The sequence below is a fragment of the Tiliqua scincoides genome, chromosome 3 (assembly GCF_035046505.1).
Source record: "Tiliqua scincoides isolate rTilSci1 chromosome 3, rTilSci1.hap2, whole genome shotgun sequence".
NCBI classification, from domain to species: Eukaryota; Metazoa; Chordata; class Lepidosauria; order Squamata; family Scincidae; genus Tiliqua; species Tiliqua scincoides.
Genome location: NC_089823.1, coordinates 72,606,927 through 72,624,855, shown reverse-complemented (window position 1 = coordinate 72,624,855; position 17,929 = coordinate 72,606,927). Strand labels below are relative to the sequence as shown.

The 17,929-nt window shown below is 38.6% G+C and overlaps 1 protein-coding gene across 7 annotated transcripts in view; it reads left to right on the top strand.

Moving 5' to 3' along the window:
* Positions 1 to 17,929, top strand: part of LOC136644780 (kinectin-like) — a 47,634-nt gene that overhangs the window by 9,845 nt on the left and 19,860 nt on the right. For 4 of the 7 annotated variants that reach the window (XR_010794111.1, XM_066620917.1, XM_066620913.1 and 1 more), the window contains exons 1-2: positions 550 to 640; positions 17,159 to 17,898. Coding sequence is in view for 6 of the 7 variants with exons in the window: in XM_066620917.1 (XP_066477014.1) it covers positions 17,202 to 17,898 (697 nt within the window). In the remaining variant the exon portion in view is untranslated. Of the gene's footprint in view, positions 1 to 549; positions 641 to 17,158; positions 17,899 to 17,929 lie in introns of those variants that run through there. The other 3 variants (XM_066620914.1, XM_066620915.1, XM_066620918.1) reach the window with 2 other exon arrangements.

The window sequence follows — 17,929 nt, the reverse complement described above, 5'->3', positions numbered from 1 at the left end:
TATTTATATACCGCCTTTCTTGGTCTTTATTCAAGACTTTATTCAAGGCGGTTTACACAGGCAGGAAAGAGATGGTCACTCTCCCCTAGCTAAATACAAGACAAGCATCACTAGAAAAAGTACCTCTTTGCCCAGCAGGGCATACCTTTGGTTCTTCATACCTTTGGTGGTTCTTAACTCTTGGGGGATTTCAGCTTCTTAGCATGAACTACCTGCTTAACTCATACATTTACAGAAATATGTCTCAGCTAGTGTGATGATTATAATCACTGTTGTAGATACTAACGTAGGGACATTCAAGAAAGAATCAGAAGCCACTGTTAACTTAGGTTCTCCCTTCCCAGTGGTGACACTACAGGCATTTGTAGTCAATACTGTTCTATATTTTCCCCGTAGCAAGCAATAGCGTTGTTAAACTGTTTGTGATAAATAGCTCCAGATGCTTTTAAATTAAAAGGACATTTTAGTTAAAGCTCTTCTGGGAGCCATAAAGAACAACTACTACATTTTACTTATTTGTCCTGTCACTACTTCTTCCAGATGGCCTCATCAACATCTGCTGCAACTGAAACATTTTCTTGCAATAAAGATTAAATAGCTGTGTTGAATGGCTATGCAGGTTCAAGACTCCTGAATTCTGGTAAATACCATATGAAATTTGGTGAATTTGATTGTTCAAAATGTATTTTAAGAGTCTTGTACGCAACAGTTCACTTAGTACCTTTTTCCATGTGATTTAGGACACAATCCAAACCAGGTCTACTCAGAAGTAAGTCCTATTTTGTTCAACGGGGCTTACGCTCAGGACAGTGTGGTTAGGATTGTAGCCTTTGTGTTGTATGCAACATGGCAGGAGTAATTTATCTTTCAAGAGCCGAGAAGTATGGCATTATTTGCTGTCATGTGACTGATTGTTTGACTGTTAAGTATGTCAAAGAGTTTATCCAATGGAGGCTTCTGTTCAGAGTCTACAACTAAAATTCTGTGCACATTTATTAGGGAAGAGGTCCCATCAAATGCAGTAAGATTTACTTCTGGCGATCTTATGATGACAGTATATGTGTTGCAGTTGTGGTTTCAAAAAGGCTTTCTAAGTAACACAAGAGTGGAATACAGTCTACCACAAGGTAGATTGTTTACACAGTTGTTTACTTTGTATTTTATCACACCACACTTCCAAATATACATGGTTCACTTCCCTCCCCCCCAATCCTTCTCCCTGGCTTTGATGACTCTTTTCTCTCTGACTTTGAAGCTTGCTTGTCTCTGTGCTGTCAGTCACCCTTATCCTTGGGGACTTCAGCGTTCACACTGATAATCCCTCTGATTCCTCAACCTCTCACTTTCTCCCCTGTGCCATCTCTCACATCACATCTGCTACTTGCCATTCATGTTATGCTCCCTCTAATAATTGTTCACCATGCCTTTCTTCCTAAGTCATCCTTGCTGTTCTCTGTAGCACTGGTGACTCTGTAGCACTGGTGAAAATTTTGTGGTCCTTTTCAGGAGAATTAACAAAAACTAGTAGGAATTTCCATCTTATACTCTCCCCTCACTACCTCCCTTGCTCTGACTGATGTTTTCTCTCTACTTCCAGTACTATTATCAGATTCTTGGACCCTCTTTCTTCCTTTTTTTTCCCTTTTCTCTTTTATAACGTGAATAAAATTTCACGTAAATTTCACGTAATAAGATTTCCTTTCTCTTCTCCTCTGCCCACCTCTTTTTCTTCCTTCCTTCTATAACATCCAGAAATGTAAAGTATACTTTCTATCCAACAAGAGAAATCTGTACTTGGATCTTCTCACACTAAGTGGTGTGACCGCTATGTTTGCCAATGGAACCAGTGCATTTATTTTTAAAAAATATTTTACTCCACCACTTGGTATGAAAAAATCCAAGATCCTGGCACCACCATGACAGCTGTCGTGCTGTTGGGGCCTCTTCCACCCCCACGAATCCTTACTGCAATCCCAAAGTCCAAGTAGGTCTTTGGGAACTGATGTTCTAAAGATGTCAGTTCTATTTAAGTATATAAGATAACACCAGTAACAAAGAACAGCAAAATAACCATGTCATTACAAAAATTTAATGTGGGTCTCTGCTCAGAGAGAATGGAAGGCTATTAATTTTGGCATCAGGCATCTCCTTAGGAAGAGTGTTCCATAAATAGGTACTGTAGCTGTAAAGACAAATTCCCCACTAATCACCCTCCTGATTTCTGATGGTGGGAGCTCCCAAAGATGAGCTGAAGCGCCTCAGATAATAATCTTAATAAATGGGTAGGCTCATGAAGGAGAAGACAAATCTTACTAGGGTCCTAAGCATGCACAGCCAGGCCTTCTACTGTGTTCTAGTTCTGAGATCTGTTGTAAATTGGGGCATTACTGTATACATTTACCTGGTAGAAATGTTCATTCAACAAAATGAGGCTGGCTTCTGAGTAGGCTTAGGGGTACCAGCCAGCTGGAATAACAGGAATTTTTTTATGTTTAAAAAGAATTTTTAAATTCATTCTCTTTTATTGGTGGATTTAAAAGAAAAAACAAAACAATAACAGCAATGAAAACATAACCAAAAGAAAAGGAGAAATAAAACATAGATGTGTATGAAATACAGATTGCAAAATATATCAGTAAGCAACCTATCAAAAAGATTTTATTAATCTATATACAACTTTCTAAAAAAAGGCTTCCAAGTATCCAAAAATAAATCCATTATGTAGTTGTCTTCTGTAAATCATGTGATAAAATATTGATAAAGTTAAAAGGTCCTCAGTCCATTGAAGTGTAGTGGGAGGGCACTTATCTTTCCAGTGCTTCAATATACAGTAAATCTTCTGGCTATGGTAAGAGCACAGAGAGTCAATTTTGGGTTGTCCTGAAGTTAGTTTCCATGAAATAGGTAAATAACTCAAAAGGGCCTAAGTATCTACAAATGTCAATGTTTGTGGTGATTCAAAATTAACAAAGCAAATAACTTCTGAAAAGGATTTTATCTCTGTGCAAGATTGTATCTTGTGCCTAAATGATGCTTCAGATGTACCACAACACCAACAACTTGATTCTTTAGTAAACTCTTTATTGTAAAGTTGTGTTGTGGTGTCCCATAAAGTCTAAAAAAAAGTTTTTGCTGAATTAATCACAGTTTAAGATCCACAGATATTGCAGTTATAGTGAATAAAGCCTTTTCCCACTGGTTACATGAAACAGGGCATTCCAGCTTTGTATTCCACATCTCTCTAAATCTTTGACTATCATATTTGTTAAGCAACATCAGATACTTATACACCAATATTGTAGGCTTCTTTTCCTCAGTCGTCTCAATAAGTATTTATAAAGTACAGGTGATTCAGAAGCTGATAAAGCCACTGGATCAAATTTAGTTGCTAACAAACTTTGTAATTGTAAGAGCCCTCAGAGCCCAAGAAGTTACAGAGTGAGGATACTGCAGACCCTGAGAAGAGAGAGGTCCTTCTCTCCCCCCCCCCCCACTTTATAATCCCATTCTGAGGCCAGTGGCTGTAAGGAACAACTAGAGTGGGTAGAAGGGATAACAATGATGAGTGTGATGCAATCAAGTGTTTTATTGTACTATCAGTGATAGTACAGCATCTGAAACACACAGGCAGGGTTACCAACTATCTCCTTCCAGCAGGACTGCTGTGCCACTGCAAGTTATTCAACAGACAGTCAAATAATGGGGGGGGGGGGAGCCTGTGAGGTCTGGCTGCATTAGTTAATATACTGTTTGCCTTGGAGTTTACAAAGCTACAAGAGGCCTGACTGGAGTAGGTAAGCAGCACTCTTAAAGCACTATATAAACGCTAACTACTCTATGGCAGCAAGTTCAAAATAGCCATAATCTGTGGACTTTGCCTTCTGCACTTATAGTTTCCCGTGCAGAAGTATTAAATTTCTGCTAGTCACATTGTAATTACATTCCAGTCTTCCTACTTTATTTCAAATCCTGTCCCCAATTATTATTTATTTGATGTATACATTGCTTTTCTGCACAAATGCCCTCAAGGCAGCTCATAATACATGAAAAAAATATAAGAATAGCATGAAGACCATATAAATACATTAGAGCAGTGGTCTCAAGCTTTTTAGCATTGAGCTTTTTAGAATGACGGTGTGTTGAACTTTTTGGAATGACAGTGTGTTGGGACTCACAGGAAATGATGTCATTAACCTGGTAGTGGTGTCATGGCCGGAAGTGACATCATCAAGCAAGAAAATTTTTAACATCCCTCGTACAAAAAAAAATTAAATTACAGTAATTAAGTAAATCAAACATTTACAATAAGTATAAGCTTAAAAATTAATCTAAAATACAGAAGAACCCTCCTAACACTCTCACAGCCCAATCCTATCCAATTTCCCAGTGCCGGTGCTGCTGGGCCTATGGGATATGCACTGCTTCCTATGTTGGGGGTGCAGTCACAGAGGCCTCCTTAAGGTTTGGGAACATTTGTTCCCTTACCCTGGGGCTGCATTGCAGTTGCACCGGTGCTGGAAAGTTGGATAGGATTGGGCTGCCAAGCAGTTGCTGATCAAGTTCAAGTTTATTAGGTTGATCAGCACATAAGCCATACACCTGTTTATCTAAAATCTTAAAACCAGAGTTTAAAACCACATAGAAACAGAATTTGGCTATATCCACAACATACTCTTTGCAAAGACTACTTAACAGTAATTACAGTCTTAAAGAGTCCGAAAACATAGAAAATTTATGTATCCATTTCTTTAAGACTTGATCTCTCCTTGCTGCATATTTTGGGCATCGGAAAAAGATATGTTAAGGGACAATCACAATAATGCTGCTCAGGAGAAATCCTTTGAAAATGACCCTTCATTTGGGCCGTTGGTAAAGCATTGCATCGTGCAATCACATAAGCACGCCTCAACTTGGGAACCGTCAGTACATAAAAATAAATGGGTAAAGAAAATTTAGTGGGAAATGTAATTCCGAAATAAGAAGGGGAGCATTTATGCTTAGCCTCCCTTAGAAGGCAATCCCAATCTTGAATTAACAACTTTTCAACAAGCAGTGAATGGCTTCTTCCACTGAATTTTTCTAGTGACTGTAGGCCCAGCTCACATATTTTCATATTAACGTTGTTATTCCATTTTACCCAGCAGTGTTCTTGTGCTGCTAGTTTTGTGAAAATAGGAAGATTTTCAGCAATTGTATTTAAATCCGATAATAGCTTTCCAAATCAAGGTTGAAATCTTTGGAAGTTCCAATTCCAACCGTATAACTTCAGAGGCTATGCATGGGGCTAGGGCTAAAAGCTTCCGAAAAAAGACTTGCTGGAGTTGCTCAAGCTATTCTACTGGTCCCAAAAACCAGATCGGTGAGCCATATAACATACATGGCAATACCATTGCTTTATATGCCTTTAGGAGTGCTGACACGTACTGTCCTTCTTTGATGTAAAATAATTTTCTCAACGCTAGTACCATCAATTCAATTTTCCCTTTAAGCTACTGTATATGTTTGGACCATGCAAGGTTAGATTGGAACACTACTCCAAGATAGCGAAGTTCATTAACCAGCTGCAACTTATATGGGCCAATTTTCCATCTTTCATTGGTCCTTCTTATTAATTTGGTAAAAACCATTATTTTAGATTTATCCTCATTTATTTCTAATAGTTCTTCACTACAGTAAGCAATAAATGCTTTAATGGCATGTTTAAGACCAATCTGAGTTCTGGACAATAGAACAAGATCATCAGCATATAATAAGGCAGGAACTGGTTTGTTATCTAAGCATGGTGCATGTATATCTAAATCAAGTAATTTAGGAACAAAGTCATTGAGATAGAGATTAAATAAATGTGGCACAAGAACACATCCCTGCCTAACCCCTCTTTTCAGCAGATATGGGGTGAGAAATAGCTCCATCTTTGTTTAGTTGGAGCTTTGTTTAGTTCCTGGCACCTTATATGCAGCATTTATAGATCTAAGAGCTGCCTTTGACTCAGTGTCTCATGCAAGACTCTGGAATAAATTGAATTCTACATCTATGCCTAAAAGATTGTTAAAATTAATAATGAATTTAACATATAAGGAATTTCCAGTATATAAATTCATTATTAATTTTAACAATCTTTTAGGCATAGATGTAGAATTCAATTTATTCCAGAGTCTTGCATGAGACACTGAGTCAAAGGCGGCTCTTAGATCTATAAATGCTGCATATAAGGTGCCAGGAACATTTAATGCATATTTAATAATAATAAATAATAATAAAACTTTATTTATATCCCGCCCTTCTCCCCAAAGGGACCCAGGGTGGCTAACAACATATAAAAGAGATTAAAACATAATTTCACAAACAGATAAAAACATATTAAAAACACATTGGCAGAACCCATAAAAACAGTAGTCAGATAAAAGTCAGAATAAAAGAGCATAAAACAGCAGATGAATCAGGCCTGTAAAAAGCAACTAAAAGATGTATAAAAGATGTTAAAAAGGCCATGAAGTCAGAAGGCTTGGTTAAACAACAAGGTCTTCAGGCCTCGCCGAAAAGTCTCAAGAGAGGGAGCCATTCTCAAGTCAAGGGGAAGGGAGTTCCACAACGTTGATGCCACTACTGAGAAGGCCCTATTTCTTGCCGCCGCCCCACGTACCTCCTTAGGCAGCGGCACTTGTAGAAAGGCCTTCTCTGATGACCTGAGAGGACGAGCCGGATTGTACGGGAGTAGGCGATCTCTAAGATAGCCTGGCCCAGAGCAGGGCATCTTAGCATTGATATTTACTTATCAATGATGCCAAAGTAAAGCAATGATCAATACAAGAGTAGCCTTTCCTGAACCCCGTTTGCTCGTCTCCTAGTATCTTCTCCTGTTCTATCCAATCAAGCAGTTTCTCTTGCAATAGAGATGCATACATCTTGCCAATCACTGTTAAAAGTCTGATTGGTTGATAATTACTCGGGTCTGTCCTGTCCCCTTTCTTATATATGGGTGCTACCAAGAATATTTCCAAGCACTTGGGATAATTCTGAACTTATTAATCAGTGTAAAGAAGGGTGCGAGTACCCGTGCCCATCAGATCAGGTCTATCTTAAAAAGCTCTGCAAGAATTGCATCTATCCCAGGAGATTTCCTCAATTTAAGCCTGTTGATCAGCGTTATGACTTCCTTGTAAGTAACAGGTTCCCATTCAGTAAACTTTGCAAGATGGATCTCAAAGTTCAGATCTGGTTCATGTTCATGCTTCTTGTAAAGATTTTTAAAATGTTTTTCCCAATTTACCACAGATACAGATGATCCAACAACACTTTTTGGCTTCAGCATTGGAGTAATTAGTCGCCAAAGAGATATACCAGACTCCTTGTTGGCTGCCACGATTATCCTATTCCATGTGGATCTCGTAAATTGCTGCTTCTTTGTTTTCAATAATGCTTTATATTCCCTTCTAGCTTGAAGCAAGGAGGCACATGCATTTGGGTAACGTTTCCTTAAAAAATTTGTAGAGTCATTTCCATTGATATTTTTGCTGTCCTACAATTATTATCAAACCATCTCTTTGTCTGCCAATGAGTTTTTAAGACTCTTCTATTTCTCTCTTTAGATAGTAAAATGGGATTGAACATTCTAAAGAGTGATAACATATTTTTGGATATTATAGTTATGTCTGATTCAAATAAAATTTCTTTTTTAAGCTCTTGTACCTTTGCTGCACAAAGAATTTCTTTGGCAGCTTCAGCGGTTTTGGTTGTCCATTTCTGCCTTAAAGGCAGCATCTGAGTTTCTGTTTGACCAGTATTGGAGTGTAACACATCTTCAAATTGCACCTTAATGGAAATAGGAAGATGATTACTTATTGCCTGATCATTCACTGTGAAGTTCAGTACTTTAGGATAATTTACATCATCAATCAACATATAATCAATTACACCAGCTCCTTGTGGTGAGATGAAGGTATATTCACCACATGGATCAACTAAAGTATTCCCATTTATAATGGTTAATGAAAGTTTAGAAGTCATATTTACCAATCTAGCTCCTGCCTTGTTAATAATTTTATCCTTAGAAATGTGTGATCCTTCTGTGGCATTATAATAGAAAAAATCTTTTTTCCAGAAATTAGACGATAATAATTGATTGTCACTTGCACCAATTCTAGCATTAAAATCTCCCCCAATTAGCAAGATAGCTTGGGGATAGTTGCCTTGCAAACTCAATAAATATTCTTCCAAAACTGTCCATTGTCTTTCCAGGTCTAGACTACAAGTTGTAGGAGGGAGATATATATTCATCATCAAGCTTTCTATTGATAACTATCTTGACTGCCATAGCTAGTTAAAATGGGCAAGGGGGGAGGAGAGATTACTTCCCTAATTTGTTAGACACAAAACTCAACAATTCCCCCGGGGATGTCCTTTGCATTTTTCAGCTGATAAACAGAAGGAATTATATCCATCTAGATCCCAAGGAGTACAAAGCCAGGATTCTTGTATCATAATACAGTGAAAATCAGCTAAAAAGGGGATAGTCTCAGGATCCATCATAGCTTTATTCCAACCATTTATGTTTCAACTAAGAATTTTTAATGCTCTTGGGGAAGCAGTCCTACACTTCCTAGACTCCTTTAAACTAAAAAAATCAACCTTATTAGTTAACTGATTGGGAACATTGACAGTTGTTTCCTTAGGAATGGAAGTAGGAATAACTGATTACGATTCTTGTAGATCCTGATTTGTATCCAAGTCAATAGATGGAAAAAGCCTGGCTCTCTGTGAACTTCTCCTGGGCAAGGGTCTGAGGAAAAGGCATTGCTATTTAACACTATGTTACTCTCTACAGGCTCAGCAATGTCACCAGTGCCGTTGTTCACATTATCCACATTGTTACTTACTCTTGGAGTCTCACCCAGCCCAACACAGGACTGGCTGCTTTCAAAATTACAAAGGCCTTCTGCAAGATTCAGTATACAAGGCTGGGGAGTCTGTGTTGATGTTAATTCTATTGTATCCTCTGGTTCTACATGTGTCCTTCCCTTTACCAAATTTGGATTTGAGAATTCTGCAGTCAAGAGAGTTTCTACTAGAGGATCCTCAATCTGATCAAAATTTACCATCTCAGGCCTTCTGCCCCCTCCATCCACAGTGCTGCTCTGTGAGCTGCGTATTGAAGACAGTACATCTGGAACAAGAATAGCTGATATACTCTCAAAATGTGGGTCCATGGTCAGCAGCATCCCTGGCCGATTTAACTATGGATCTATAGCCCCACTTTTAAATGGGGAGGACAAGGTGGCCGTTCCCAACATTTCCTCCTTGTGTGCATTTTCTGTACCTGATTTTGAGATTGTAAGCATGTTTTCCAAATTGGAATTAAGTTGCTTTTTAACGGTGAGCACTATCCTACAGAAATGTCCAAGTCTATCATATCACTTGTCATTTCAAGCTCCAGTAAAGCATGTTCCAAACTACAGCAATTCTGTCTGTTCTGCTCAAAAAGTTTCTCCAATTTGGCTTTCAGATCCATCAGCTCCACTTTCCCAGGAACTGGTTCATCTACCTTCTCAGTATTCTGGGTTCCTATTTTCTTATGGCTTACTGAATTGCATGTGTTTGTCAAATCTGTGTTCCAAAACTGACTACTATATGGTCGTTTAGCATTCATTAATTTTCAAGGACCCAACTCTTTAAATACACGCCGTGGAAAGATATTCATTCTTCTGAATCGCCATATAACTCGAAAAATCTGAGATGGCACAGTTCTGGACTTAAAGTCTAGAAACAGCCTTTTATAGTCATCCTGAGCAGGTAAGAAGTAGAAGTAATTAAGTTCTGTTGAAACTATTCTGCAATTTAAAAGCTCTGCAAGAGAGATCAAGAATTTTGTCCTTACTTCTCCAAAGGTGAGCATCCCTTCTAGGAAGACAAATTAAAATCTGGTGACTTTGCAATAACCTGTGTACATTCCTCTGCTCTACATGCCTTGTACAATTAGTGCTTCTTGGTTTTACTGTTTCATCCAGGAAGGGAGATAATTTTTTGATGTCCTTGTTGTTGTTTGCCAAAGGTTGAAGCCTGTCCACACTCTGATCAGGTTGACTCAACCTCTGGGTCAGGATTTCCATTTGCCCTTCCATTTTATTTAAGCGTCCCAATATCAATATTAAGGTTTCTGCAGATATAAAACATGCTTCTCCCAGTTGTTGAAGGGTGAAGTCAGTAGTTGTTTGGGATAAGGTTCTACCGCTAGTTGCACTATTTCTCCGAGAAGTGTTATGTTATTCACTCAGCTGTGAATTTACTGCTTTCTGTCATTTGAGTTACTAAAACATCTTTAGATTGTGCAAGTTCTGACACCAGAGCCTTAGAATTGTTGCTGGTACTCACAGCATATGCAGATTCCAGAGAGGGGGAGGGAGCGAAGAAACTTCCAATTCCCAACTGCTTCTGTTTCTTCTCTTTTCTCAGGGATTTCTCGTCAGAACTCTCCAGGCATTTTGTGTGGGGGCTCATCCGCAATTTTTTCCGTCCCCTGTTAGGTGTTAAGTCTTTGTTTATCATGTTTACCTTTCGTGTTTTGAAGCTGGAGGGGAAGAGTGGAGACTCCTGGCCTTGGACGCTAGCTGAGTTCCAAAAGAACTGGAACTCAAATTGGATGTAGTCAGAGGGTGGGAGTTTAGTTAATGCTTCGACCAATAGCTAACTATAGGTTATTAGTAGTTATCAATGATTCATTAAATAAAAGTATTAATAAAATTGGTAATAATGAATGTAAAATTATTAAAATTGATAAAATTAACTGATTAAGATGAATTAAAAATAAACAAGGAGGTACAGATAAACAGTAGACCAAGTATAAGAATTAAAAGTATTAAATATAAAATAAAAGCATATGTTAAAATATAAAATATGAAGAAGTAGGGAGCCAGTATAGCACTTCAGGAATAAAATTAGGAGTACAAAAACACATAAAAGGCAAACAATCAGGATCTGGACAAGTTAAAAATCAATTATAATGCTACCTAAAATTGATTTTAAAAGAAAAATAAAACACGGCTTAAATATTAGTCATTCTCTCCCATTTGTTGTTGCTTTGTTCCCTATCATTGGGCAGAGTCCAAAACACAGTTTGCAGCTACCTCTTACTACACGTAGTAGCAAGCTTATTCCTCCTTCCCCTTTGTTGCCATCACCAACACTTCTTGGTCAGGTCTATCTACATCGTTTCCTAAATCCCTCCACACAGCACTTTTACTTTGTTGCTCTGGTTTGGAGTTTCCTCTTTGCTCAGCTAAGGAGCACAGTAGCGGAGATTTTTCTCCTTCTCTCTCTCTCTTTGTTGTGGATGGATTGGTTAAGGTTCAATGGATTGAGGCAAGATCAACGGGCCAAGAGCCCTTAGGCTCTAGCCCTTAGGCTCTTGCCCTTCGGCGCGCACCAGAGGCTCGCGCCTCTAGGCAAGAGCCTGCTGTTAACAGCTACCTGTGGAGGTGAGGAGGAGACAGCAATCAATCCCTGGGCAGTCACCACCCTAGCCTGTAACAAGCACAGCTGAGTCCTATGTCCACTCTTCCCAGCCTTCTCCCAAACCCAGGCTCTGCAGTTGCTGATCTGTTTTAAAAAGATCCCCAAACATCAAAAGGCTTCAATCCTAGTCATACTTACCTAGCAGCAAGCCCCATTGACTCTCATTGTTAAAAGCATATACATAGTTGCCTGTTAAAAAGTACAGATCTGTAACTTTTCCCCAAATGCCGTCACATACCAAGGTAGCATCAAGTCTAATATTTTAAAAATAAAATACCCTTTAGATGAATGGGGGACCCACCTGAAATTGGATCATGATCCATCTAGTGGGTCCTGACTCAGTTAGAGAAACACTGCATTAGAGAAAGCAGCATTAAAATGGAATCACAATAAACACTCACCCAGCCTTAGTGACAGCAAGCAGTCTGACAACCATCAGATTTCACAAATTGCTGAAGACTAGCAGGGATGGCCTTTAAATGCCTGTCTACCAAATTATTTTATAACTGTCTGACAGATCATCATTTTAGTTTATTCCTCACCCCCTGGAAAACCCTTACTTCAAAGAGGATCCTCAATTGCAGCCTTCTTTTGTCAAATTAGTTGCTACTCCTTTGGAGAACTTGGAGCAATTTAAGCAACATTTCCTTTGGTGCTGCATAGGCCATTTCTAGATTGACAACTTCTGCCAGTTTATATTGAAACTCAGATCAGACTATGGGAGATTATTGTTGTATTTTTTAAGCATTGGCTGTCTTTGTCCTAACACAAATACTTTGGTATACTGACTCATTAAAGCCTCTGTATCTGCCCAAACTATTATAGTTGCCCTGATTTAAAAAGAGCCAAGATGCTTGATAAGTTGGCCTGGATAAAGATATCTGCATTGTAATCTTGCCTTGCTAGGAAATCTAACATAAACCAAAAAGCTGTTGGGCTGTTTCTGCCTTTAAACTTGAAGTGATCCTATTGCCATATACTAAAGTACTAAAAACAGACCTATCTTGGTCCTACACATTAGTTTGGCATTATTCCAGGCAGGCTTTATGGCTATCAAAAACGATGGCTGCTTTCCCATTATGATTCTTCACTTTTTCTTCAAGTGGAAAATCACCAGTCACTATGGGTCCAAGATAATCACATTTTATTAATTTCTTCAACAGGAGTATTGGCTCGGTTATCTCAAGCTGCTATGTAACAATTTGTCCCATGTCTTTGGTTTTCATAAAGTTAATCACAAGGGAGATTGTGGCTTCATCATGTGAAGGACATCTGTACAAAGTTTTGTGTGTAGGCTATAAGCACAGCATTATCTGCAGACACCAATTTCCTGACAAATATGTGCTGTTCTCCCTTTCTGGTGAATACCTTGCCATCCCAGTCAGTGAAAATGTAATTTCATGCAAATGTACAAAGTTATCAGAACTGGGGGATACTGTAAGCATAAATATACTAATTTAACTGTTATGTGTTCCTCAAAAGAATACCCCAAAATGCAGAACTAAGAATAATCTAGAGATCCCTGCTCCTTGCCACACATAACTAAAATTACTAGGGTTCCTTGGGAAAGGACTCTAGTGTAGATATGCTTGCAGAATCCAAATGGGAAGCTGGCTTTCTGTAAACTGGGCTGTTTGTGAATCATTTCTTCCTCTTCTCTCAAACTCACCATAATAAAGGCAAGTTAACTACCTAAATGTATACCTGAAGCCCAATAAAAACTTATTGTGTCCGATGAGAGGTTGTTATTTGTGAAAGCTTGTGCCACCATATAATGTTTAATCTTTAAGGTATCCCTCACTGGTTTTCTTTTTGCTGCTACAGACTAACTTGGCTACTTTGTGATAAGACTTTCCTGTAAGACCCTTCTCACCCAACACTCATTCCACTGAGAAATATTGTGCTTTCAACTTTAGAATTAGCAATAACTGCTCTAACCCCTTTAATGGGGTTAACACAGTGTAAAATTGAAAATCAGCTTTCAAAACCAATTCTAAAGATACCTCGCATGACAGCTTTCTGACATATAGAAGCAGCTCATGCACTATGTTGAAATATTTTTCTACTTAAAAAAACCAGCTAGCTAGTTCTTAAGTTGGTCTTTATTACATTCTAGTAATTATTTTCAGAGAAAGTATGGCCTCTTGAGAAAGAAAAGACAACATAAGCCATTTTCTCCCTTTTCATTTCAAAGTGACTATCCTACACGGGGCGGGGTGTGTGTGTGTGTGTGTGTTTGTGTGTGTGTGTGTGAGGGAACAACCAACCTAAACAATCATTAAAAAGTTGAGCTGAAAATATGTGCTAGCAACTTATTACTTTTTTTGCTGAAATCAATAGAAAAACCATCCAAAGCAGAGAATTTCATTTGGAGAAAGTACATGAGCAGTGTTCAGTGCTTCCCCCTGTAGATTCAGGATCATCTAATTGACTTTGTGTTCAAGAGACTTGTCTGTGAATTCTTTAATAGTTCTTGCCTTGAAGTGTGCTAGGGGGAAAATTTTCTTTTTCAACTTCAAATTCATCCATAACGTTTCTTGCAATTAATCTTTCAAATCTCTAATTCTCTTATGGACTCAGTCGTGGAACTATTTACCCCTTTTTATTTTGAAAAATGCTTAGCCCACTTTTCCTTGTAATCTTGGGGAATCAGGTTCTAAAATAAACCTATACAGCTGAACAGCAGTACAATGTTAAGGATGCACTCATTTATGGACTCATTCAGTTAATCTTTTGCCTGCTTCCTGATAAGCCTCTGCAATCTTGTATCTAAATGCTCTGAATGGGCCAGTATTACTTCTGGAGGAATCTTACAATGTCTTAGCAAAGTATCACTTATTGCCTGGAAGTCATGCTTATCCATCCCACAATAGGTCTATTGAGCCCCTCCAGTATAAAAAGCGGCCAATCAAGCTCACTGGTTCAACACTTTCAAAGGTAGACAAAGATGCCCAATATCATCATAATCATCAGACTTCAGATGTCACTCACTGCTCAAGGGGTTTTCCATTAAGAGCTGGATTTGCCTGCACCTGAGCCATTTCTTCCTCAGCTTGGACCCATTCCATAAGTGCCAATACTCCTATTACAACTGCTCCTTCTGAATATTCCTCAGTTCCTCTTTTCACCAGAGCCTCATCCTGCCACTGTTGCCATGCCATTTCAACATGCTGAACAGCCAGCTATTTCATAAGGGCTTTCAAATGGATCAAATGTCTGTGCTCTTCCCCTTCACCAGATGAAGAGTTAAGGTTAGTCTCCATAGTTATAGTCTGACCTTTAGGTTGAGGTTCCTTAGCAGCATCCATAATATCTTCTTTTAGTCACTTCTCCTGCCAAATGCTCTGAAGTTGCATATAAGACCTACTTGACTTTTGAAGGTAAGAATGCAACTTATTTGCAATCTTACCAATAAATTTACACTGGTACATTACTGACCAATTCACTTAAGCTGCCAATTCAAAAATTATATCTGGCCGCAAATATGCCATGACTGTCATCAAATTATATCACAGGATGGCCCAAAGGTGTTGGAACACTTTAAATAGAACAATGCTTTTGAGTTTTCAAGGTTTTATTTTCTCAAATGCATGTCTAAAAATATGAAAAGTCGTTCAACTTTCATCTCCAAGAAAATGAGGAGAAAAAACCCAGTCCAAAGTAGCCATCTAACTGCACAATTGTATGCATGTTTATACAGAAATAAGCATTATTGAGTTGAATGGAACTTACTCCCAAGTTCATGTGTTTAGGATTTCAGCCTTAGGAAGCTCTTCCCATTTCCAGCTTTCTTTTCTTATGGGATAAGATAGCCTTCTACATATGGTTTCTAAACTTTCATATCACACTCCAAGTGGCTTACATTTGTCTACAGAACATATAATGACAAAGTACATGAAGCACTATAGTACTTCTTGAAAGATACAATTCACACAGAGCCACTGATAAATTGACTGACACATTCTTACAGAATAGAAATTGCAGAGTAGAATTGATGCCCCTTTGTCCTTGCATATACCTTTAAGAAAGCCAACACTGACCATTGAAACCACAGCATAGCTCTTCCTCTAATTACTACTGAAAGTAGGGGAAAAAAGAATTTTCTTGAAATTCCTTTTGCTTCAGCACTGCTAACTTTAGTGTGAATGAATCACTATGAAGAAAGTATTCAAATACTTGAGTTAATTTATCCCATAGAGCAGTGATTTTTCAACCTTTTTCATCTCATGGCACACTGACAAGGCATTAAAATGGTCAAGGCACACCACCAGGTTTTTGACAATTGACAAGTCACACCATGCTGCCAGTGGGGGCTCACATCTCCCATTGGCCCTATTAATAAATGACCCTTCCTCAAATTCCTGTGGCACACCTGTGGACCAGTTGTGACACACTAGTGTGCCACAGCACACTGGTTGAAAATGGCTGCCATAGAGTATTACAATATTAAACCTAAAAACTCCACCACAGAAAGGTATGCGCTCTAGCTTGGTATGTCTTTTGCTGTCTATAAAATAAGTCTCATTAACTAATTTGCAGTAACATTCCCAAATGCACATTCAGACTAGCTGAACAACATAGTTATTGCATGCTCATAAAAATTGCTCTTAAAGTATATTAAGAAATAATTGCCATAGATACAAATCATTAACAGCTACATCTACTAAATATATTTCAATACTGCTGTTCCCTGTTAATTTACCCTGTCTTATTGAGACAGTTACATTTAATGATAGCTAATGTGTTTTCAGATACAACCTAATTACGAGGAGTAAAAAACCTTGCAACCGAGCCACTTTGCTAAGGAACTCTCCAGTTATGACATTTGTTTATTGCTTTTCTGAAGGAAGGTCTGACCTCTAGCACAAGGACTGTCCCTAGGCAGGGAAGTTCAGATCAGCATTCATTCACTGAAGAATCAGTCCTCTTTAGAATAGCGATTTTCAACCAGTGTGCTGTGGCACATTGGTGTGCCACAAATGGTCTGCAGGTGTGCTGTAGGAGTTTGAGGGAGGATTGTTTATTGGTAGGGCCATTGGAGAAAGTGAGCCCCCCACCAGCAGCATGGTGTGCCTTGTCAATTGTCAAAAAACTGATGGTGTGCCTTGACAATTTTAGCATTTTGTCACTGAGTTGTGATATGAAAAAGGTTGCAAACCACTGCTTTAGGAGGTAGCAAAAGAAGCACCTCTCCACTGACTTAACAGAACAAATAAAGACAGTTATTTTAACCAGTTTCTTTCTCCTTTCATACAACAAGTGCTGTTACACAGTCACAGTGGGTGACTCGATCTAGCCCTAGTTAAAACAGCAACAAACATAGAGATGGTCAAGCGTGTTGTTATCCTATCAGTACAGTATCTGAATGATCATGCCTTTTGCAGGTCAGACCCCTGGGCAAATGCTCCATCTATCTGATAGATTTCCGCCCCCCGTAACTGCTTTCCTAGAATGTCAGCAAGAGACGAAATATTTTTCTTGTATATTTTCTCCAATGTTAACTAGTAGTAACACACTGGCAAAAGAACTGAGGAAACCTTTCCAGTATTATTGGGTACACTGCATTGAAAACAGATACTGTACGTAAAGATGTGTCTGAAATACATTGTAGAGGTTCTTTAACTTTAACACTGAATATTTTTCCTTTAAGATTAACAAAGGACAGTCATTGTTAATGGAACCTTACTATCACAATGGACAGTGCTGGGCTACATACGACATCAAATACAATCACTGAAAATCCTGATCTTCTAGGAAAGAGAGATGACCTTCAGACTGATGACTGGTTGGCTTCCCCAGAACATACCAGAGATGACCAAGGTGATACTGCTGCAAAAGAGATCATTCACACTGATACTGGAAAAGGTCCAATAATGAGAGAACCACTTCTGCAAATAACTGATTGGGATTCACGGACATTACTTGGCCAAGATGAGGATTCCTTGAAGCGCTCAAGGTACAGGATAGGAGGGTCAGCTGACAGTGTATTGTCTTTAGCATCTTCACAATCTCTTCAGCCTCTTGAATGGAAAACTTTGAGATCTAGCCAGTCACAGGGAACACTGGCACGTTTTTCTGATGACACTTTAGAAAGCACAGATGGGGGATATAAACCAGCATTAGACAGTAACCAAGATGTTGTGGATGATATAATTGGAGATGAAGTAGCTTTCAAAGTATGTGCTCACATGTTTAACCATAATTTAGGTGCCAGTTACTCTGTGGATTCCAGAACAAATTATCCCATAGTGCACCCTGGATCACCAAGCCCTAATGATACAAACTACCCACAGCAGTGTTCAAATGGTTCTCAGTGCATGCCTGTGATGTGCCCAAGAACAGAGAAGCTTTCAGAATTTGGAATGCAAGTTAATCAAGCAAATAACTCTGGTAAGGATAATTTCCTAGCTTTTTGTGAATT